This window comes from Dromiciops gliroides, chromosome 2 (genome assembly GCF_019393635.1).
Source record: "Dromiciops gliroides isolate mDroGli1 chromosome 2, mDroGli1.pri, whole genome shotgun sequence".
Classification (NCBI taxonomy): Eukaryota; Metazoa; Chordata; class Mammalia; order Microbiotheria; family Microbiotheriidae; genus Dromiciops; species Dromiciops gliroides.
In genome coordinates this window covers 105,249,912-105,269,089 of record NC_057862.1, presented here as the reverse complement: position 1 = coordinate 105,269,089, position 19,178 = coordinate 105,249,912, and the positions used below count along the sequence as shown (strand labels likewise).

Here is a 19,178-nt window from a genome sequence, read left to right as displayed (position 1 = left end):
AGCAGTAAAGGAAAAAGGAAAAGGAAAGAGAGAATGGGAATAGATTAAGGCAAAACTCATTAGAGGAACATAGTAATGACAAAGACAAATGACTAAAGAGGTAAACCACACACATACACACACATGAATAAATGGAGGAAAATACAAACCTAACAATATTAACTTTAATGTAAATAGATTAAAACCCAATAAAAAGAAAAACAATTACAAAATGAATAAAAGAATAAAACCCAATAATTTTCTGAATATGAGAATCACATGTTTTAAAAGATATATACGGAATGAAAATGAAAAGTTCGAATAAAATGTATTATGCATCAGGTGACTGCAAAAAGCAGAGGTTATAATTATATTATCAGAGAAAACAAAAATAAAGCATCAGTATCAATAGTGATAAATAGAAACTACAGGGTGCTAACAGGTATCACAGACAATGAAAATAAATCTATTAAATAGATATGCCCTAGTTTGCATAGTATTTCAATTCATAAAGAAAAAAGATAATATAGAAAAAAGATCTAGAGAATAAGAATGATATAGAATTTAACCTGCATTTCTCAGAGCTGGCTAGTCTTACAAAAAGAAAAACAAAATGAAGTATACAAAAACTGGATAGGTGGAAAATTAGATTTGAGCAATTTCTGAAATATTTAATATGACTGCCAAAATTGCTTTATAGAGCTAGAAAAAAATGAAATATGCTTGAAAGAGTATTTTTAGAATATTTCTCAGAATAACATGCTACCTTTTCCAAAAATAAAACATATGTTAACTTCCAAAGAAGTTATAAATAAATGTAAAAAGGTGTTGGGTTTTTGTTTTGTTTTTTTTTATCCCAGCACTTAGCTTGTGATAACTGGCATATAGTAGATGCTCAATAAATGCTTGAGAACTTGGGGGCAGCTAGGTGGTGCAGTGGATAGAGCACCGGCCCTGGAGTCAGGAGTACCTGAGTTCAAATCTGGCCTCAGACGCTTAATACTTACTAGCTGTGTGACCCTGGGCAAGTCACTTAACCCCAATTGCCTCACTAAAAAAAAAAAACTAAAAAAAAAATGCTTGAGAACTTGATGTGAAATATTAAACTCATCCTTTATAGACCATAATACAATAAAAATAAATGATATGGCAAACACAAGCAAAAGCATACACATAAATGAAGAGTTAATGATATTCTGAAAAAAAATGAGTACAACAAAGAATAAATCATTGAAACAAGAGCTATATGAAATATGGGAAGATGAGTACATTAGAGTATTGTTGGTGGAGCTGTCAATAAGTACACACATTTTGGAAAGCAATTTAAAATTATGACAATAAAATGACTAAAATATCCATAACCTCTGATCCTGAGATTCTACTGTGGGGATTATACCTCCAAAGAGTTCATCAATAAGAAAAAAGATCTTCATATAGAGCAAAATATTTATAGCAGCAGTTTTCATGATAGTTAAGAATTGGAAACAAAGTAGATACCCAATTGAGTAGGGAATGGCTAAATAAAATATGTTACTTTGACAAAATGGAATGTTACTGTACTTTAAGAAATGATAACAGGGGGCAGCTAGATGGCGCAGTGGATAAAGCACCGGCCCTGAAGTCAGGAGGACTTGAGTTCAAATCCGACCTCAGACACTTGATACTTAATAGCTGTGTGACCCTGGGCAAGTCACTTAACCCTCATTGCCCCACAAAAAAAAAAAAAGAAAAAGAAAAGAAATGATACAAATTTGACCTAAGACACTTGACACTTATTAGCTGTGTGACCCTGGGCAAGTCACTTAATCCCCATTGCCCCACAAAAAAACAAAAACAAAAGCAAAACAAAACAAAAAAGAAAACAAATGATATATACAAAATGTCATATTATTTGAAGGAGAGCGAAGTAAACAAAGCCAAGAAAACAATACACACAAAGTCCATAACAATGTAAATGGAAAGAACAATAAAAAGCAATCAAAAGTTGATGCTGAAAAATCACATAGGACACGAATGGCTCCAAAAAGGATACATGAGAAGATACTCCACCACACATTTTGGTAGAGAGGGGAGATGTGTCAGTCTGATATACTGTATATATTTGTAGATTTTTCATTGAACTGACCAGTCTTGCTAATTTTTTCTCTTCTTTTTATCTTGAAAAATATTATTTGCTATAAATGGGATGGCACTTTAAAAAGGAGAAGAGGAATCATACTGGGAGAAAATGTTGCTTTATTAAAAACAAATTATGTCAATAATAATTTATTTTTTAAAAGAACTACATGCAAGAGAATGATAATAATGATAAAATGTACCAAAATGTTGGAGTTGTAGCTAAAGAATCGCTCAGAGGAAAAAACATATTTCTGAAAACAGGCATTAACCAAAAAAAAAAAAAGAGTGAATTAATGACCTGAGAACACAAGTTTAAAGCCATAGAATCAACATATTAAAAATATGCAGAAAAGGGGAACTACTGAAAGTTAGAGAAACAGAAACAATAGGAATACAACACTACAGAACTGATAAATAAACTAAATGATGATTCACTGAAAAGACTAAAAAACATTCATCAACCTTTTTTTTTTCTTTTTTGCAGGACAATGGGGGTTAAGTGATTTGCCCAGGGTCACACAGCTAGTAAGTGTCAAGTGTCTGAGGTCAAATTTGAACTCAGGTCCTCCTGAATCCAGGGCCTGTGCTTTATCCACTGCGCCACCTAACTGGCCCCTCATCAACTTTTAACTAATCTGATAAAGAAGAAAGGAAAATGAGATTTCCAAAATAAAACATGAATGAGATTAATTCACAAAAAACCCCAAAAGAAATAAAAAAGTTTTCAAGACCCATTAAATACAATTATATGCAAGCAAGACAGAAAACTTGAAGGGAAAAAAGATTATCTATAAAAATATAAATTAGCAAAAGTAACAAAACATGAAATTCTAATCTTTATCAGCCCCTTCTCATAAAATAAAAATCAAAGGGTCATAAAGCAATTACCAAAGAAAGACAAAAGCTCTTGGTGCAAATGGATTTAAAAATAAATTATATCAAACGATTAAAGACCAGTTTATAATTATACATTTTTCTCAAAAACTGAGAAAGCACTCTAAAATTCCTTTTATTAGATAAATATAGTCCTAAAATTTAAACTAAAAAAGGACAATAAGGGGAAGAGACCTAAAGACTGTGTTGTTTAAAATCTAAATTGTGGGTTCTAATCTGTCCCCCTAGTCTTGGGGGGGAAGCAGGCTAAAATCACTGATAAATTCAGCAAGAGTTTAGGTTTTTAAAGATTTATTAAAGCTTGGATCTATTCAGTATAGCCAGAGAGACAGAAACCTTTCCTTTCCTAGCTGCCCACGTGAAATTCTGCCACCAAGTCTATGTCCCAAACTATAAGGGGGAACTCCTGTTCTCCTGCTTCCACGTGCCTCTTCCTCACCAAAGAGTGAATGCTTCTTTGTGCTAGTGTCCACTTCCTATTTTCTCTTTCCCTCCCCAAAAGGGGAGGTCCTTCAAGCTGGTTGGTTGAGAGTGGTCTCTTGCTGACTTCAGTAGTACACCAACACATCACTCAGTGCCTGCCAGGTGTGGCCTCCATCCAATTCAAACAATACTAAACCAATCAAGTGGGGCCCCTGGGCGTCAGCCAAATTCCATTATTTTATCACAAGACAAATATTACTAAAGATTTTTGATGCAAAAAATTAATAAAATATTATCAAACGCATTACAAAATATAGCCAAAAATTATTCACTTTAACAAAATTGGATTTATACCAGTGATATTTCTTTTTTAACTAGAGGAAAATAATAAATGTAATGAATCCTATTAAAAATAAAAGCAAACTCAAATTAGTATATTATTAGATGCAGAAAAAAGCCTTTGGAAATTTACCATTTATCTCTCCTAAAAACCCTGAAACATACACTTAGAGAAAGGTCATTTTAAGATGAAAACATTCTATATCTAAAACCAAATCTTAGTATTATTTGAAATGTGAATCATTCCCCAAAATACAAGAATAAATCAGTGATTCCCCCTCTTCTCATTACCTGGCACTTCTGGTAATGCTGGTAATGAGAACAAGCCAGGAAAAAGAAATCAATGACATAAACAATGACAAGTATGGTAGGTGAAATCTGAAATAACTGACGAAACAAAGGTCTGAGCTGCTGAGCTTATTATTTTACTAAGCAATGCATGCCAATTGTATAACAAATCGGGATTAGGATTCCTCAGCTTGGCATTGGACCCCAAACACAGGGGGAGAAAGATTTTATGCATTAAAAAAAGTAAAGAGAATACAAACAAGGAGACAAGATTAGGTAATCTGAATTTGTAGTTGGAGAAAATACTGGGGCTTTCTGAGTTGGAAGGGGGAGAATAAACAAGTATAACTCCTTGAAATTAGAAAAAGATGTATCTCACCCTCCCCACGAGGATCTGTATTCAATCAAAGGAAAAAGGAAAAAGTAACCACGGACAGTTTTCAGATAAGAAATATAGATTAACTTTTGGGTCTTTTGCCCAAAGAAATCATGGAAAGGGGAAAGGGACCCACATGTACAAAAATATTTAAAGCTGTTCTTTATGTGGTGGCAAGGAATTGGAAGTTGAGGGGATGCCCATCAATTGGGGAATGGCTGGACAAGTTGTGGTATATGAATACAATGGAATACTATTGTGCTGTAAGAAACGATGAGCAGGAGGAGTTCAGAGAAACCTGGAGGGTCTTACGTGGGCTGATGATGAGTGAGATGAGCAGAACCAGAACATTGTACACAGCATCATCAACACTGAGTGTTGATCTACTGTGATGGACTATATTCTTCTCACCAATGAAATGGTACAGAAGAGTTCCAGGGAACTCATGATAGAAGAGGGTCTCCAAATCCAGGAAAAACAAACAAACAAACAAAAAACTGTGGAGTAGATGCTGAATGCACCATACTATTTCTTTTGTTTTTGGTGCTGATGTTTTTCTTTTTTGAGGTTTTTCGTCATTGCTCTGATTTTTCTCTTATAACATGACTAATGCAGAAATATGTTTAATGTTATTATGTGTGTATATAGATATAGATATATAGATATCCTATATCAGATTACCTGCTGTCTAGGGGAGGGGGGAGGGAGGGAGAAAAATCTGAAATTGGAAAGCTTGTATAAACAAAAGTTGAGAACTGTCTTTACATGTAACGGGAAAAAAAATACTTTATTAATTAAAAAAAAAAGAAATATAGGTTACTTGAAATGTATAATTGTGAGAAAGTTCCTTGCACCAGTCTTTTGTTTTGTTTTAATCATAAAAGTGTTTTATTATTTTCCAGTTACATGTCAATTAGTTTTCATAAGAATTTTAGTTCCAAATTTTTCTCCCACCCTCCCTTCCCTCCCCCTTCCCTTCTCTATCCCCTCCCCTAGACATAAAACAATCTAATATAGGTGTTATATATATATATATATATATATATATATATATATGATTATACATACATATAATCACATTAAACACATTTCTGCATTAGTCATATTGTGAAAGAAGAATCAGAACAAAAAGGAAAAACCTTGAAAAAGAGAAAAAAATAGAAACAGTATGGTTCAATCTACATTCAGAATTCATAGTTCTTTTTTATGGTTGTGGAGAACATTGTCTTGGGTCATTACACTGCTAAGAAGAGCCAAGTCTATCACAGTTGATCATCATACAATGTTGCTGTTACTGTGTACAATTTCTCCTGGTTCTGCTCAGTTCACTCAGCATCAGTCCACTTAAGTCTCCCCAGGTTTTTCTGAAATATGCCTGCTCATCATTTTTTACAGCACAATAGTATTCCATTACATTCATATGCCACAACTTATTCAGCCATTCCCCAGATGATGGGCATTTATTTCCTCAATTTCCAATTCTTTGCCACCACAAAGAGAGCTGCTATAAACATTTTTGTACATGTGGGTCCTTTTCCCTTTTCTATGATCTCTTTGGGATACAGACCTAGTAGTGGTAATACTGGGTCAAAGGGTATGCACAGTCCATAGACCTTTGGACATAGTTCCAAATTGTTCTCCAGAATGGTTGGATCAGTTCACAGATCCACCAACAATGCAATAGTGTTCCAATTTTCCCACAGCTTCTCCAACATTTATTATTTTCCTTTTTTGTCATATTAGCCAATCTGATAGTTGTGAGGTGATACTTCAGAATTGTTTTAATTTGGATTTCTCTAATCAGTTGTTATTTAGAGCATTTTTTGATATTGCAATAGATAGCTTTAATTTCTTCATCTTAAAACTGCCTGTTCATATCCTTTGACCATTTCTCAGTTGGGAAATCCTTGACTTCTTTCTGATTTACTTTATGGTTATATTGATTTCAATTAATTGAATTCTTATATATTTGATTTAGTTCTAAATATATTTTAGAAATGAGGCCTTTATCAGAAATATTGTCTGTAAAAATTGTTTCCCAGCTACTTGCTTCCCTTTTAATTTTGGCTGCATTACTTCTGTTTATATAAAAACTTTTAAATTTAATGTAATAATAATCATCCATTTTGCATTTAATTATATTCTCAATATCTCTTGTTTTGTCATAAATTGTTCTCCTCTCCGTAGATCTGAGAGGTAAACTATTGCCTCCTCTCCTGCTTTACCTATGGTAGGTATCACCCTTTATGTCTAAATCATGTACCCATTTTGACCTTATTTTAGTATATGGTGTAAGATGTTGGCTTCTGCCGTTCTACCTTCCAGTTTTCCTAGCAGTTTTTGTCAAATACTGAGTTCCTATCCCAGAAGCTGGAGTCTTCGGGTTTATCAAACAGTATACTACTAAAGTCATTTACTACTGTGTCTCCTGTGCCTATCCTATTCTATTGATCCACCACTCTATTTCTTAGCCAGTACCAAATAGTCTTTATGATTGATAGCTTCAGATTTAGCATGGCTAGTCCACCTTCGTGGGTATATTTTTTTCATTAGTTCCCTTGATATTTTTGACTTTTTGTTCTTCCAGATGAAATTTGTTATTATTTTTCCTAGCTTTATAAAATAATTTTGAGGTAGTCTGGTATGGCACTGAATAGGTAAATTAATTTAGATAGAATTATAATTTTTTATTATAGCTCAGCCTATCCATGAACAAATGATATTTTTCCAATTATTTAGATCTGATTTTATTTGTGTGAAAAGTGTTTTGTAATTGTGTTCATAGAGTTCCTGCATTTGTCCTGGCAGGTAGACTCCCAAGTATTTTATATTGTCTACCATTACTTTAAATGGAATTTCTCTTTCTGTCTTTTGCTGCTCAGTTTTGGTTGGTCATGTATAGAAATGCTGAAGATTTATATGGATTTATTTTCTGTCCTACAACTTTGCTAAAGTTAACTGTTTCAAGTAGTTTTTTAGTTGATTCTCTAGAATTCCCTAAGTATTCCATCATATCATCTGAAAAGAGTGAAAGTTTTGTTTCTTCCTTGCCTATTCTAATTCCTTTAATTCCTTTTTCTTCTCTTATTGCTAAAGCTAACATTTCTAATATAATATTAAATAACGGAGGTGACAATGAACATCCCTGTTTCACCCCTGATTTTATTGGGAGACTAATGCAGAAATATGTTTAATGTGATTGCACATATATAACCTGTATTAGATTGATTTCTGTCCTGGGGAAGAGGTGGGGAAGGGAGAGTGGGAGAAAAATTTAGAACTGGTGATCCTATGAAAACAAGTGTTGAAAACTATCCTTATATATGACTGATCTTATTGGGAATACATCCAAATTATCCCTATTCCATATAATGTTTGCTGATGGTTTTAGGTAGATACTGCCTATTATTTTAAGGAAAATTCCATCTATTCCTATACTCTCTAGTGTTTTTAATATGAATGGGAACTATCCCTATTCCATATAATGTTTGCTGATGGTTTTAGGTAGATACTGCTTATTATTTTAAGGAAAATTCCATCTATTCCTATACTCTCTAGTGTTTTTAATATGAATGGGTGCTGTATTTTGTCAAAAGCTTTCTCTGCATCTGTTGAGATAATCATATGATTTTGGTTAGTTTTGCTATTGATGTGGTTGATTATGTTGATAGTTTTCCTAATGTTGAACCAGCCCTGCATTCCTGGTATAAATCTCCCCTGGTCATAGTGAATGATCCTGGTGATGAATTGCTATTGTCTCCTTGCTAATATTTTATTTAAGATTTTTGCATCGATATTGATTAGGAAAGTTGGTTTATCTATAATGTTCTTTCTCTGTTTTGGCTCTGCCTGGTTTAGGTATCAACACCATGTTTGTTTCATAAAAGGAATTTGGTAGAATTCCTTCTTCACCTATTTTTCCAAATAATTTGTGTACTTTTGGAATTAATTGTTCTTTTTAAATATTTGGTAGAATTCACTTGTAAACCCATCTGATCCCTCCAACTCAGAAATTCTTTACAACTTTTGTTTGTTGACATTTATACCAGTAAAAGTGGTACAGAGCTTTCATAAACCATACAAAACAAGGTTGGATGTTGTGCTAAAGTATGTACCATGTGATGACATGTGAGAATTACACTAAGTGTGGCCACCACAGGGAAACAAGAATCCATACAAGATATAAGATGGAGACAATACAGACTTCAAATATGGCACAGGCTTCAAATGGAAGAAGAAAATAACATGCAGGTCAGGAGAGGGCACTATTTCATAGATCATTCCTTCCCCTGATTCCAAAAACATATCCTTAACAATTCTTCTCCCTCCTTAAACCAGGATAATAAGTTCCATCCATATGACTATTCCACCAAGAATCCAGGTTACCCCAATCTGAATTTGCCAGAGAAAAAACCTACTCCCCAAGAGAGAGAAATCAGCCTTCACGTATAAAAATACAATGCATGTGTTTACAGTTTTGAACAGCATGGGAAGTAGAAAATGTACAAAAACAGCATACCTGTCCCATATAAGATCATAGGTTTAGAGTTGCAGGACCCTTGACCACCCACTTAGTCCAACATTCTCATTTTACAGAGGCAGCTCTGTGACTTACCCAAGGTTTCATGAGTACTTTGTCAGAATGTAAATTGCTAGAAGGCAGGAACATACTGGATTCCTTTTTTCTGAGTAGCTTAGCAATCATAACAAATAAATGAATTGGCAGACTCTTTCCCTTGACCATGTGTACCTTGAAGATGATCTTATGAGGCAAAGAACTCGCTACTTGTAAAAAAAACACCTTTGGTCCAAGAGTTAAGTATACTAGAGCACTGCATTTCAAAGCATCAGTTGCAGCTATTCTTTTCCTTTCCTGTTTTTACCATATCTTTCTCCCCTTCCTTCTGCTGACATGGAAAAACTGTACTTGATTTATTAAAAAGAGCTCATGTTTACATAGTGCTTTGTATAATATATATTAGTTTATTCAGAAGCCTATTAGTTAATAAATAGAGGTTTTATTACAATCCCCATTTCATAGATTAGGAAACTGAAAATCAGAGAGGTTGAATAACTTGTCCCATATCACAGAGCAGGTTAGTGGTACAGGCTAGACTCAGACACAATACTTCTGTCTCCAAGGCTACCATTTTTTTTCCCACTGCCTCCCCCTCTCTCTCATTTTTTCCTGCCCCCCCGTTCTCTCTCTCTCCCTCCCTCCCTCCTTTATTCCCTTCCTTTCCCTTTTCTCTTTCCTCCCTCCCTACCTCTCTCCCACTTCACCTCTGCTGCTGCTTTCCTAGTTCACCTCAGAAGGAGAAAATTAGAGATAATGCATCAGATGAAAGGCAAGAGGCAAGGAGGAGGAGGAAGAGAAGAAGAGAAATCATGTTAATTCCTACAAAGGAAAACTTGTCATTGAATGAGCCCACAGTTTACTGAATTAAGAAGACTGATAGAAAAACTTATATTTTGGAATGTAAAATTTAGATATCAAAGTAAAGCCCTCTGTGAGTCTGAGTTATTAACACTAAGATAATTTAGATAACTCCATGTGGTTAGTTCTCTCTCTACTCCCCAAGAAAGTTGTTCATGAAGCGTGTAAGGTATCTAAATAGAGGCCTTATCACAAGAAAAATAAGGATTTGGAAAAATGGAGGAAAGAATTCATACCCAAATGAACAAAATTTTACCACAATAATTTTTTCCAAAACAGACTGATTCAAATAATATAATAGTGTATTTTGGGGTACTTACGGCCATCCACTGTCCTGGCCTCCAGATGCACAAGGTCTGGCTCTCTGTTTGACCTCATCACTGACCTGAAAGGGAGATACACAGACATGAATTTAAAACATTAAAAATTGTCCCACGACTGGACTGTACACTCTCTATACCTTCACCTACCTCTTAGAATCTTTAGCTTAGATTTTCTTCCATGGAAAGCTTGTTTTTATTGTTCCTGATACCCCAATCTTTTGGTGATCTCTCCCTCCACAGATTATCTCATATTCACTTATCTATATTCATGTCACATTCCACTAGGATGTAAAATGCTTGCAGGACTAGATTCTTTTTCTTTGGGGGGGCGGGGCTTTGACTCTAGCTCTTTTTTATTATACAATTGTTTCAGTCATATTCGATTTTTTGTGACCCCTCTTGGAATGTTCTTAACAAAAATACTGGAGTAGTTTGCCTTTTTTCCCCTCTAGTTCATTTTATAGATGAGGAAACTAGGGCAAACAGTGTTAAGTTACCTTCCCAGAGTTGCAGCTAGTAAATGACTAAGGACAGATTTGAACACAGGTCTTCTTGACTCCAGGGACAGCACTCAATTCACTGCGCCATCTAGCTGCTGAATTGACTTGAAACTGAAAAATCAATGCAATGATCACCATGCTGACCATTCTTGACTTCTCTTATCATTTCATCTAATAGCTATGTCTCCCACTTCTCAGTCACTATTTATAATTTCTTAGTGCTTTGTCTATAGGAAGGTACCCTTGTGCATGTGCATGGACAGGTGCACGTGTACACACACACACACACACACACACACACACACATACATACACTCTTTCAGTCAGTGTCACCTGACAGACACCTCCTTTGTAAAATACATCTTTAGCATTTGCCTTCTCACATTCATTTATTTTTCCTTATTTCCTGAAAAAATATTAAATATTCCATGATTAACATTTCCTCAGAAATGGGGGAAAATAAAACTGTGATTTCCTCAAATAGGGAGGAAAAAAATTTCTGACACTTTAAGATTATTAGAATCTGTTCTAGTTACAGGCTGGACAGTAAAGTGGCTTTTTTAAAAGTGTTATCACTTTATCTCAGTGCTCTGACTATTGTTGGTCAAAGGCACGGAGTATTTCCTAAGTCTCCACTTGCAGAAAAGCTGATCGATTGGATTCATTGTTGATTTCTCTAGACAAGACCTCAGCTATCCATCAGCATCAGAGAAGAAAAGAAGTCTGCCTGATATCCCTCACGCTGACAAGCACAGTAGTTAACTCCTGTTATGTGAGAGCAAGGACGGGGAGGCAGTGGGTTCCTGGCTTACTTTTCCAAATCTATAGCTTCTGGCCGCCTAATTAGTGTGTTGCCTCCCACATGCAGAGTCTACTCTCTGCCTCAAAGTAGCCTCTCAGAAAAAAAAAAAGTGGGAAAGTTCATACTTGAATTTCATCTATTTGGATTTCTACCAACAGGTGGCCAGCACAGTCCTGAGAGGGATACAGAATTATATGAACAAAAAGCATTATTCTCTCACTTTTGTTGATGAATTCAACACAGAGTGATTGTGAATTTTTTCAAGGTCACACAATGATTTATTAAAATTAAAAAAAAAATTAAAGCAAACATCTGTATAGTATTTTTTTTTTCTGGGCAATGGGGGTTAAGTGACTTGCCCAGGGTCACACAGCTAGTAAGTCAAGTGTCTGAGGCCGGATTTGAACTCAGGTACTCATGAATCCAAGGCCGGTGCTTTATCCACTGCACCACCTAGCCACCCCACATCTGTATAGTATTTTGAGGTTTGCAAAGAGCTTTACAGATAGTATCTCAATTTTTTGCCTGACAATAATCCCGAGAGGTAGGTGTTATTATTATTCCCATTTTACATATATGGAAATTGAAGTTGACAGAAGTTAAGTGATTTGTCCAAGGTCACATATTTAGTAGTTCCTGTCTGAAAGAGTACTTGAAATTAGTTGTTCCTCATTCACTATCTACTGTACCTACCTACTTGAAAATTATCTACTAAGTATCATTATTATTTATTATTAGTAATTAAATGAGCATTTATTAAGTGTCCACTATATTCCAGGCACCATAGTAGGTGCTGTGAGGTACAAAGACAAAAAATGTTTTCCTTGTGGGAGCTTGCATTCTATTAAATAGGGATAAAGTAAATCATGTACACAGACAAAGAGAACAGAAAGTATGGAGAATATAGTAATAGTAATGTAGTCAAAATGCATACATTCAATTACATTATGATCCCTTTCAGCTGTAAAGCCTATAATCCCATTTAGTAAAGAATTTTAGAAAGGAATGTATAATGAGAACATTGAAAGAAGGTGTCATTGACTGGGCTTCATTCAGTCTGACCCCTTGGAAGTTTCGATCTGATTATGAACAGTCAATCAACAATTAAAAAATGGGATTATATATAGCCATACCTTAGAAAGGATAGTAAACAAAGCCCAGGTAGACAAGACTCCATCCTGAAAATTGGTCTGATAATCAAGTCAGGATATGGTGACTCCTCTGGATTTATTACATACTACAAATCTGAATCGACCCTACCTTAAGTAGGTGGGACTTTTCTTGATTTTAAGTGAATGGGAATCCATATGACCCATGTCCACCAGCAATCTGTCTCAACAATGGAACTTGAGCCTTAACCTCCTGATCCAATCAAGTCTTGGGAACAGCTTCTTTGTTTTTTCCAGAAAAACAAACAAACAAACTAGGAGGTCAGATCTCTGGTAAATAATGATCCTAACTCAGGAAGTTATGTGTGATAGAGTCTAATGTTCCAGTCTCCAGAATTCAAGTCTACCCATGCTCCTGACATGGTACTAAAAAGGTACTGTTACAGAACCTGTCAACTCAAGTTTCATCATTAGAGGCAGGTCATTTTCCTGGTTAATCACTAAAGGTATCATATTTATTTAACAAGTATTTCCAAAGTGCCCCTCTATGTTCAGAACACTTTATTTGGTACTGAAGGAAACAAAATAAAGGGTTAAACACCATGTCCTCACAGGTTAGCGGAAATGAAAAACATACCAAGAAACAAAAAAACAAAAACGGCATCAGAGAATTGCAGAATTAGAGTTGAAGGGGACCTCAGAGTTCATCTATCTTAATGATCTTATGACACAGATTGGAAAACTCAGGCCAAAAATGGGATTTGATTCCTCATTCTCTTATTCAAGGACCAGAGCTCTTTCCACTGTACTATATAGTCACATAACTACCATCTCCCCTTTACTCTCTCCACCAGCAAGGAAAAGGGGAAAAATCTGCTCTAGAAGTTTAGAGAAGGAAGATATGATTTCCAATAGACAACTGTGAAATGCTTCCCCAAATGCTTTTCATCCATAGCCTATATGTCTAAACATCTGAGATTGTAAGGGGAGGAGTTCATAGTTACAGTTTATTTTGGAATAATTGATGGTTGTGACAGAGAAACCTACAAAAAAGTCACAAACAAGATTTTAAAAAATAATAATAACAATCACACTCAGAAATACTACACTGGTAATGTCAGTTATGTGACTTCGGGGTTTTTTAAATATAATCAGCCAAATGCAGACTTTGTAGACGTGTTCTACAGAGAGGCTCAGAAATGTCACCAGTTTATCATTCTTGTGGCATTTTGTCTCAGTTTATACTAGTTTAATATAGAGCTTAATAAAAGTTGTGAACTCACAAAATGTCCTGATGCTGATAACTGCAGAGCAAGTATTAAAAAATAAACACTGTGACAGAACAGAAGCTGGTTATTCAGATTTAGAATTCCTATGTAATGACATCCATCGGAAGCAGGAAGGATTGCATGGTAAGAATGCTCTGAATCCCAGTTTTCTCACTTAGTACCAATAAAAGGCATATTCTCTTAGGCCCTGTCCATAAATGAAGCCAATAGGAACAATTTCTGGTCCCCTAGTGCCTAGCAGTTTTCGTTGCTTCTAAGTGGAACATATAGTCCTAAAAAAAAAAAAGAAAAAGCAGTATACCTGACCTTCCCCTCCCTTAGCTTGAAAGAGATTATACTGGTCATCATCTTACTCCAGTGCCCTAGGCCTCATACAAATATAGACAAAGAAAGTTCTATCCAAATGCAAAATATTTATTATTCCTTGGTAGAGCCACTGCCTCACTACTCATCCAAGAAATTTAAGCTAGACAACCTAGAGGAAAACCTATCTTCTATTGATGATAGTGAATCCCATGAATCAGGATATCTGCTCTTTCTTTTTCCCCCCTTTCTTTTCTTTCCTTTTTATTTTTTGGAGGCAATTAGGATAAAGTGACTTGCTCAAGGTCACACATCTAGTCAACGTATATGTGTCTGAGGCCAGATTTGAACTCAGGAACTCCTGAGTTCAGGGCTGATGCTCCATCCACTGTGCCACCTAGCTGGTCCTGGATATCCGTTTTCTTAACAAAGATACTATCCCAGCCTGCATAAGGTTCTTTGCATAAGACACCCTCATCAAAACAGCACTCATACTGAAGGCTCTTAAATCACATTTCACTCTATCTTCCACTGGATCACAGATCATAAAAAAGTCCCCCAGTTCTCCCCCCAAAAATAACTATCTCTAAGCCCAAAGCTAACATAGCATCCTGGGCAGCTGAAAGGTGTCCACTTATCACAGTTCAACACTAAACAATGGTTATGGTAAAATTGACAAAGAAGAAACTCAGTAAATGAGTGGAAAGTTCTGAGTGGATGTAAGTACCATGAGCAGTTCCAATTATATCTTCTTGCTCTATGTAGATTACAAGTAAATAAGCCCATATCTTTTGACCTAAGTTGGTCTCAAAAACAGAGCCTACTCAGTCCAAAGGCTCTACCTCTGTTACTTTAGGTCTGATTCTCCAACATCTCAAACTGTTCCTTATCCATCATGAGCCCTTTAACGAACAAACTGAGAAGTGCTTCTTCTCAAGAAGGCAACTGCCTGTCATTCTTCAAGGTACTGAAGGCCAGTAGCAGCACAAAAGACCCACACTGATACTTTCTGACATAAAATAGCCCTGCTAAGGGCCTTGTGGAGTGCACTAGATATGCCATAACCTAATTACCATCACTATTCTGCTACATAGGAAAACATCATCCTGGTTACTTCTAGCTGCTCACAGGTACTCTACTTTATCTTGATTTACAATTTTCTTAGGTGAATTATTCTAAATGGATCTCATTTAGTCAATGGGCTATGTTTTCTCACAAATACAGGGAAAGCTAGACAAATTACACACACACACACACACACACACACACACACACACACACACACACATAGACACACATAACACATATACATCCCTCCCTTGATGATCTTTCTCCCCACCCCTTTTCTGCTTCCCCCAGCTGCAAAAATGGGTTTTCTTAGATTACTAAGAGACTAAAAGTAGAGAAGCAAAGGAAGATTGACATTTTCAGTCATAAAATGTAAAGGGCCTTAGAAATCATCTAATTCAGGGGCAGCTAGGTGGCACAGTGGATAGAGCATCGGCCCTGGATTCAAGAGGACCTGAGTTCAAATCCGGCCTCAGACACTTGACACTTACTAGCTGTGTGACCCTGGGCAAGTCACTTAACCCCAATTGCCTCACCAAAACAAAAACAAAAAAGAAATCATCTAATTCTTCTGTTTCCTTATAAAAATGGGAAATCTGAGTCACAAATGGTAGAATGGCTTACCTAGATCCCACAGCTAGCTAGTAGCAGCATCTAGACTATAACTTGGGAATCCTGAATCCTAATTCATTATACTATATCGTGGGATCTACTTCTCTCTTTACCATATCCTAACCATAAAACAAATTTCACTTTTAGGTTCCAATTCCAGCTGTCACTCCTAAAACAAATTCCTTCCAAGTTCTCTAATGCATTAAGCAGTCACTTCAACATTAAAGTTTTTAGAAATAGACAAGAGATATGCAAAATTATGAGAACTATAAATGCAGATTAAATGATGTTGTTATATTATGAGAGGAGCTATTAGGTCAGAGCCAGGAGATCTAGATTTTTATCCCATCTCTGCCACTGACTCACTATATATAACCTTGAACAGACCACTTCCTGCTTCCAAACCACAGTTTCTTCCTTTGTAAAATGAGAGGATCAAGCTTAGTTCAGGTCAGCTATTCTCAGTCATGTCTGACACTTCGTGACCCCATTTGAGGCTTTCTTGGTCTTTTCCTTTGCTTTCTGGAGTGGTTTGCTAATTCCTTCTCCAGCTCATTTTATATATGAGAAAACTGAGGTAAACAGGGTTAAGTGACTTGCCCAGTTTCATCACCCAGCTAGTAAGTGTCTAAGGCCAAATTTAAACTTAGGAGATCTAGAGGACCAATAAAGTTCCTTTCAGCTCTAAAAGTTTATAATGGTGGTAGTGAAAATTGATAGAGGGGAAGAAAGGAAATAGAATCTCTTCTCCCAAACTTTTAAAAACCTTTTCTAAAATACTGGTTAGGAAAAGGTGAGGGTGTTACTTCCATAAAGCTGCCCATGGATATCCATTCCTACTCCTTCTCTTTAGTCCCTCAACACTTAAGTTGACTGTGGTTGCTCAAATCTTGCTTCCCTCTAAACTCCTGGACCTGTGACTCATATGGAAATACTATCAATGAACTCTGCCTTGCTGGCTCTCACTTTTTTCGTCTTCTTCTTCTTCTTTTTTTTTTTCGGTAACAATGAGAGTAAGTGACTTGCCCAGGGGTCACACAGCCAGTAAGCATCAAGTTGTCTGAGGCCAAATTTGAACTCAGGTCTTTCTGAATGCAGGGCGGTGCTTTATCCACTGTGCACCTAGCTGCCCCCTGGGCTCTCACTTCTTAAATTCCATGGGTAATATTAATCAGGTATGAACAATGAGGTAGTGGGTGAATGGCTGTATAAGCACCCAGCATACGTCATCACAGGTAAAATGACAAAGAACTCGTTGGGAATCAGCCATTTGGAGGGAGTAGAAGCATACATTGTTATCTAAATGTTCAATTGAGCTGAAGTACCCCCATTCTGCTGTAGATTAAATACATTTAAGTTGAATTAATTGCCTCAGTCTACTGTAGACTGAATAATATTACCTAACTTAACTCCTCCATGTTGTTTAAGCAAATGCACAAACCCTTCCTTCAGTTAGTGCTTCTTTAGCTACTCACAGATCCCACAAATGTTGCATCCGTGCAAACTGGGCCTCTCCAAAGACCAACTTTCATATAGGGTCATATGTAATTCTACTGTTCCTTCATATGCCACAGAATATTACTGAGTAACTGTCTACTCTAAGCAGTCCTACAAAAGCTATATAAGCCAAATATGTACCCCAGAATTTAAAACAACTACCAGTGAGGGCAGCCTTCCTTAGTATGCTATAAATTTCTTTTTTCTTCATTTTGATTTTCCTGCTGTTCATTGTGTTTCCAATTATGCATTACTCCATGTTGCAGATTTCTTGGCAAAGATACTAGATGTGTTTGCCAGTTTCCTTCTCCATTACAGATGAGAAAATGAGCAAACAGGGGTTAATTGACTTCCCAAGGCACATGGCTAGTAAGTGTCTGAGGCCAAATCTGAACTTAGGTCTTCCTGACTCAAGGCAGTCCTCTATCCACTGTGCCACCTAGCGGCCTGCAATTTGGTTATTCACTTTATTTGCCATCTGATAATGCATTCCTTTTGGTGGATAACATTATCCCTGGGCTTTTAAAAAATCCAGGCTTTCCCATCACCATCATGCTTTGCACTATTTTGTCTTTGGGCAGAGCCAGGGAGAACTGGGCACTGGAACTTGGGTAGGCACCAAGTGTAAGGATACTGGCATAGGAACCTTCTTGGAAAGTACATAATAGGCGCTGCTCAAGAAAGTTCACGGAAATAACTCCTGAGTTCTTGTTTCTTAACATGATTAAGTCAAGATACCCTCTATCATATAGAAAACTACAGGTGATAACAGAGATCTAAAGTGTTTGACCCAAGTCCTTTGCTCAGGAGATTTCTAGTACATCTCTCAAACATGGTATAATTTTTTTAAATAATAATAAACATTTTTATTTAAAGTTTTGATTTCCAAATTCTATCACTCCTCCCCTCCCTCCCCTCTTCCCTAAGGAGCAATTGGATATAAGCTATAAATGTGCATTTATATAGAACATTACCATATTAGTCATTTTGTATAAGAAAACTTGAATAAAAGAAAAATGAAAGTGAAAAATAGCATACTTCAGTCTGTCTTCAATCAATATCAGTTCTTCCTCTGAGGTGGATAGTATGCCTCATCTTTAGTCCTTTAGGATTGTCTTGGATCATCTATTGTTGGAGAATAGTTGTCACGCACAGTTCTTCATCAAACAATATTGCTGTCACTGTACACAATGTTCTCTAGGTTCAGCTCATTTCCTATACCATCAGTTCATATAAGTCTTTCTAGGCCGTTCTGAAATGTCCTGTTTGTCATTTCTTTTTTTTTTTCTTTTAAAATTTTTTTTGGTGGGGCAATGAGGGTCACACAGCTAGTAAGGATCAAGGTGTTTGAATCCAGATTTGAACTCAGGTCCCTCCTGAATCCAGGGCCAGAACTTTATCCACTGCACCACCTAGCTGCCCCCATGTTTGTCATTTCTATAGCATAATAATATTCCATCACAATCATATACTACAACATGTTTAACCACTCCCAAATTGATGGGCATTCCTTTGATTTCAAATTTCTAGCTACTACAAAAAGAAGTTCTATAAACATTTTTGTACAAATAGGTCTTTTTTTCTTTTTTGGGAAACATGGTATAATTGATAAAGTTACTGGATTTGGAGTCAGAAGTGAGAGATCTAGGTTCAAAAGTCACCACTTGTTTTATTGTCTCTATCATCAAAGCCAAGTCATTGGTGGGGATGTTTCTGCTTCTTCATCTATAAAACAACAACAATAATACCTAATGTATCCACCTCATAAGGATGTTTTGAGTATCATGAGATAATACTGTATATATAAAATATTTTGAAAAC

The 19,178-nt window shown here is 36.0% G+C and overlaps 1 protein-coding gene across 6 annotated transcripts in view; it reads right to left on the bottom strand.

Moving 5' to 3' along the window:
• Window positions 1-19,178, bottom strand: part of SORCS1 (sortilin related VPS10 domain containing receptor 1) — a 766,642-nt gene that overhangs the window by 201,110 nt on the left and 546,354 nt on the right. For all 6 annotated transcript variants that reach the window (XM_043988103.1, XM_043988104.1, XM_043988101.1 and 3 more), the window contains exon 6: window positions 10,175-10,239. In XM_043988103.1, coding sequence (XP_043844038.1) covers window positions 10,175-10,239 — 65 coding nt within the window. The remainder of the gene's footprint in view (window positions 1-10,174; window positions 10,240-19,178) is intronic.